The 6,000-nt window shown below is 39.7% G+C and overlaps 1 protein-coding gene across 1 annotated transcript; it reads left to right on the top strand.

The window, feature by feature from the left end:
- The first annotated feature begins 2,555 nt into the window (after positions 1-2,555).
- On the top strand, positions 2,556-3,503 carry LOC101122146 (olfactory receptor 6M1-like). The gene has a single exon (XM_012102284.4). The coding sequence runs from the start codon at positions 2,556-2,558 to the stop codon at positions 3,501-3,503; it is 948 nt and encodes a 315-aa protein (XP_011957674.3).
- The last annotated feature ends 2,497 nt before the right edge of the window (positions 3,504-6,000 follow it).

Here is a 6,000-nt window from a genome sequence, read left to right as displayed (position 1 = left end):
GGATGCCACATTAACGGCAAAAGAAAAGATGATACTCACCAGGACGGTACAGTTATAATACAATCTGTATTTGATACATGAAAATGCAGGCTCCTGAGTTTACATTTGCTGAGCAGCTGCAACTTTTTGCATGGGGGGAGTGCATCAATTCTGATCTATTTATTTAATAAAATATGAGTGCTGTTTTTGCCCAAAGAAATAGTCGCTTGAGTCTAAATTCAATTACTACTACTTTCACTGGAAGTAAAAGATATGTTTAGACTGGAAAGAAATATGTAGGTGATCAATACTCATTTATAGATGTAGGGACAAGGATTAAAAAGAACGTAAAAAGAGCTCTCCTACAAATTCACCAGCAAGTCAAGTTGTTCAGATCCAATTATGTTCAAAATTTATTCTTCTTTTTACATTTATTGTGCACTTTATTTCTTTTTTTTAAATGTGTAGTAATTTTATTTATTTTTTTTACTCTTAAATGGATGGAAGCTATTATGCATTTTGTAAAGGAATTTACTTAGAAATGTCAAATAATTCTACAAAACCAATATTTCTTAATTTAAAACAGGGAAGGTGAGTACTGAACTCTTACTATTAAAAGAATACAGATTGTTTGATTTGTACAATAAATAAGTATTGAACAGAAATGAAGAAGCAAATGAAGGAGCAGAAAAAGTCAAAAAGCCAAATTTTCAGATGGAAATTTGCTCAAAAGAGCGTGTCTTTAAAGCAAAGACAGCAGCTAGGAGTTACATATCCCAACTAGAGCCTGAGGAAAATGCTTTTCTTTAAAGAGGAACCAGGTGGGCTCTAAGCTTAGAAAGAACCCAGCTCAGGGTTCATAATTTTCTTCTTTTAACTTGAAACTAAAAGATTACTCACAAAATATTACAACAAAGGACAGTGGGTCAACTGCATTCTATAGGCATGCAGTAGATATTCAGTACACTTGAGCAGCGTCCAGAGATTAAGCTGAATGTATCCAGCACACTTGAGCAGTGTCCAGAGATTTAGCTGAATGTATCCAGCACACTTGAGCAGTGTCCAGAGATTAAGCTGAATGTACCCAGCACACTTGAGCAGTGTCCAGAGATTAAGCTGAATGTATCCAGCACACTTGAGCAGTGTCCAGAGATTAAGCTGAATGTACCCAGCACACTTGAGCAGTGTCCAGAGATTAAGCTGAATGTACCCAGCACACTTGAGCAGTGCCCAGAGATTAAGCTGAATGTATTCAGCACACTTGAGCAGTGCCCAGAGATTAAGCTGAATGTATTCAGCACACTTGAGCAGTGCCCAGAGATTAAGCTGAATGCTTCAGACACTATTTGCATCCTTTTTACTTATTTTTTATTTTCTGGCTGCAATGTGAAGCCATGTGGGATCTTAGTTCCCAGACCACTAGACCATCAGGGAAGGCTCTCTCTGCCCATTTTTGAACTACTATTAGTAATGTGATCATCCAGTGGCTGAAAAGAATATATGGTATAGAAGTCTTATTTGCCGAAACCTGTTAAGAGTCATTTGGAGAATGGGAGGGTAGTCTATTTTGTAGCCATAGACATAACATTGCAAAGAGCAAAAGAGAAGAACATGGACCATTTGCCCAAAGATGTTTTTCAAAATATATAAAATTGGTTTCACAAATTATGATACATATATTATTGACCTTGTATATTATACATACATACATATGATACATATATTATTAGTTCCATAACAGTGTAGAAATTTTAAAACATATATGATTATAGCAAATTTTTTAAAAATAAAAACCATGGGGAATTCCCCAGCAGTCCAGTGGTTAGGACCCAGCACTCTCACTGCCAAGGTTCAGTCCCTGGTTGGGGAACTAAGATATTGCAACGCTCAAAGCAAGGCCCCCCAAAAATTAAATAAATAAATACCACAGGACTTTATGGAGAATTCAATTACTACTAAATTAAAATAATATACGTCCAACCTGATATTATATTAACTCAACACATAATACCAATAACAAATGTAAGTATCAATAGAAACAAATACACGTTCCCTCTCATTTGACTGTACAATTTTCATTTCTCTGCTCTTTGATTTAAGCAATACTTGAAAACATGAAAAAGAAACCTCAAGGAAACTAACTCAGCTTTATTAGCTTTCCATTTTCTCTGTTTTCCAAATTGATTGACTGGATTCTCAGGTAGGTTTCTCCTCTTATGCTCAGAACTTAGCTTGGAAAACAGAAGTCAGGAAGAGGGAAGTAGAAAAGAGGCATTCTATAAAAAAAAAAATTTAAAAAGTCACCAAGCTTTATGGAACTATGGTTTCCATCAACCAAAAATTTTAAATATGGGAAGACTGGAGAACGGGTGTCATTTATCCAAGATCCTACATTTATTAGGGTCAGAGACAGGATGGAAACATTCACTCTTGACTCTCCATTCAGAGCTCTTTCTACTATATCTTCTCGATGCTACTGGAAGTTTAAAGCCTATTTATTCTGACTTTCATCTTTATTTTCAGTTTTTTTGTTTGTTTGTTTTTAGAGACATGCTGCCCGCCTTGCTCTGCACTCAATGGATGTGCAGAACCAGACCACGGTGACCGAGTTCATCCTGACTGCCTTCCCTGCTCTCCAGAAGCTCCAGATTTTCCTCTTCGTGGTCCTGCTGTTTACGTACATGCTCACTCTAACCGGAAATGGTGTCATCATTTCCCTAATATGGGCTGATAGTCGCCTCCAAACCCCAATGTACTTCTTCCTCAGTAATTTGTCATTTTTGGACATTTTATTCACTAGCTCAGTTACCCCAAAACTATTATCCTTTCTCCTCAAGGACAGGAAGACCATATCTCTTGCAGGCTGCATCAGCCAAACATACTTCTTCTTCTTCCTGGGGACCGTGGAGTTCATCCTGCTCGTGGTGATGTCCTTTGACCGCTATGTGGCCATCTGCAACCCCCTGCGCTACACCATCATCATGAACAGCAGGCTGTGTCTCCTGCTGGTTCTGGGCTGCTGGGTGGGGGCCTTCCTGTCGGTGCTCTGCCCGGTCATTCTGCTGTCCAGGCTGCCCTTCTGCCATAAGGAGATTAATCACTTCTTCTGTGACATCGCCCCTCTGCTGCAGGTGGCCTGCATAGACACCCATTTCCTTGAGATGATAAGCTTTCTCTTGTCTTCTCTCATCCTCCTCACCTCACTGGTGATCACCACCGTGTCCTACACCTACATCATCTCGACCATCCTGCGCATCCCCTCAGCCCAAGGGCGTCAGAAAGCCTTTTCCACCTGCGCTTCTCACATCACTGTCGTTTCCATTGCCTACGGGAGCAACATCTTCATGTATGTGAGACCCAGCCAGAGTCATTCCCTGGAATTTGACAAAGTGACTGCTGTCCTCACCATAATGGGGACCCCTCTCCTGAACCCCTTCATTTATAGTCTAAGGAATGAAAAGGTAAAGGAAGTTTTGAGAGATGCAATCAACAAAATTGTGTCCTTATTGCACAGGAAACCTTGAAAGGTTGCTTGCTAAGAATGGCTTTTCCAACTCTTGGACACAATATGGAGTAAGGCATGCTTGAAGACCATAAAATCAAAATATGTAAGAAGAAATGAAAAAGTTTTGTGCCTAATCTGATGCCAAGTATTATAGTCAAGGTCCAGAGCAGACAAGTCAGACATCAAGAAAATAACAGGAACCTTAATTGGACCATCTCATACGCAGAACTGAATGAATTAAAGAAAAATACTGAACTGGAGTCAGAAAACCTGAATTTTAAGCCTGACTCTATCACTTTTTTATCAGGTAACAAGTAACCTCTCTCATCTTAGTTTCTCATTTGCGGAATGGGGAATATCGTTTGTGCTTTTCCTCTTTTTTTTTTTTTTAGTTGAAGTAGGATTAACAGAGATAATCTAAGTCATGCAACTACGTGTAACTAAAAGTGAATCTTCTGAGTGTTTTAAGAATTTACAGGATGAAAGGAATCATCCCTAACAGCCAAATACTGTAAATAATAATAACACAAAAACAGCGAAGAGGAGTAACATAAACTCATGTTCGTACATGTAATTAAGTATGTACATTTAACCCTCTTAACAACCTTGCGAAGCAGATTTTTTTTTTTTTTCGGCCACACACCACCTCAGCTTGAGGGCTCTTGGTTCCACAACCAGGGATTGAACTCTTGACAGTGAAAGCATGGAGTCCTAACTACTGGACTGCCAGGGAATTCCTAAGAAGCTGATGTTTTTATCTCCATTTTACAGAGGAGAAAACTGAGGTTCACTGAGATTAAGTGTCTTTCCCAAACTACATCACTAGTTTTTAAAATATATATATAATTATATGTATATATACAGGTACAGTGGGGACAAGCATCTAAAAAGAGAGCCTAAGGGACTTTCTGAGCAGTCCAGTGGTTAAAACTCAGTGCTCCCAAAGCAGGGGACAAGGGTTCAATCCCTGGTCAGGGAACTAAGATCCTGCATCCTGCATGGGATGGCCAAAAAGATAAAAAATAAGTTTAAAAAGATTGGGGTCACTCCCACTTCCAGTCCCTGGCAGAGACTTGAGACTAAAGCATCACTTAATAAAGACCCCCTGAAGCCCAAAAAAAGAAAAAAATTTTTAAAGAGAGAGTTTAGGAAGAGGGAGAAGACAAGAGGCATCTCAGAGATCAAAATTAAGTCATTACCAGTGTGGTCGTGAATATTCCAGCTACACAGACAAAGATGAAGACCTTAAGAATTGGCAGAGAATCTGTCATGGGAGAGCAGGAAGAGAAATTACTGTCTTCAAAATGGATTCAGAATATGATAAAAGAACAATATCCAAAAAGAAAGAATATTGTCTGTCAAAAGGTAGAGCTGTGGACAAATGTTTACAGATCACAAGAAGATAGAAGGGGACATTTCCTGGTGGTCCAGTGGTTAGGACTCTGTACTTTCACTGCCAAGAGTCTGGGTTCAGTCCTGCAAAAGTAGAACAGAATCATCAGGAATGAAGCATTCACATAATTTTCTGCTCTGTATTCATACTCAGACATTAATTAAGATGGGGTTTTGAAAGATACTACATTTGTGTCCTATTGATGCCATAACAAAATTAGCAGCTAAAAAAGTACAAATTGACTATCTCAGAGTTCTACAGTTCAGAAGTCCAATACAGGTCTCACCAAACTAACATCTGCAGACTGCATTCCTATCTAGGGACCCTAGAGGAAAATCCGTTTCCTTCTTAGTTTGGGTTGGTCTTGAAGTTTGGGACCAAGGTCCTAGTATGCTGCTGCTGCCAGCTATCAGCCAAGGACCAGTCCCAATTTCTAGAAGGTACTGCAGTCCTTGACTCATGGTCCCCTCTTCCTCCAGCTTCAAAGCTAACAACAGGGGGGCAAGCCTATCTCTGATGGGTCAGGTCTCTGCTCCTTCCTCTTCCATCTCCTCTCTGACTCAGCTGGAAAAGGTTCTTCCTTTTTAAGGACTCATTTGACTGGACTGAGCCAGGCAAATGATCCACAATAATGTCACCAACACAAAGTCCACATGCTGAGTTACTTCTGTAAAGTAGTAACTTTTGCAACTAAAGTAGCATACAGGTGACCCTCAATACCCATGGGTTCCACATCTACTGATTCAACCCACCATCAATCAAAAGTATTCTAAAGAAAATTAAATTCCAGAAATTACCAAAAAGTGACATTTAAACTTACCACATCCTGGCAACTATTCGAATACCATTTACATTATTAGCTTTTATAGGTAATCTAGAGATGATGGAAAGCTTCAGGAGGATGTGCACAGGTTTTTTAGGCAAATACTAAGCCATTTTCTATATGGTGGCTTCCCTGTAGGCTCAGCAGTAGAGAATCTGCCTGCCAATGCAGGAGACAAAAGAGACACAGGTTCGATTCCTGGGTGGGGAAGATCCCCTGGAGAGGAAAATGGCAACCCACTCCAGTTATTCTTGACTGAGAAACCCCATGGACAGAGAGCCTGGCGGGCTACAGTCAATG

This window comes from Ovis aries, chromosome 21, assembly GCF_016772045.2.
Source record: "Ovis aries strain OAR_USU_Benz2616 breed Rambouillet chromosome 21, ARS-UI_Ramb_v3.0, whole genome shotgun sequence".
Lineage (NCBI taxonomy): Eukaryota > Metazoa > Chordata > Mammalia > Artiodactyla > Bovidae > Ovis > Ovis aries.
Note: the sequence above shows the minus strand (reverse complement) of the source record. Positions and strands in the feature narration are given on the sequence as shown.

Coding starts and splice junctions, on each gene's coding strand:
- LOC101122146 (XM_012102284.4), top strand. CDS start 2,556: ATGGATGTGCAGAACCAGACCACGGTGACCGAGTTCATCCTGACTGCC.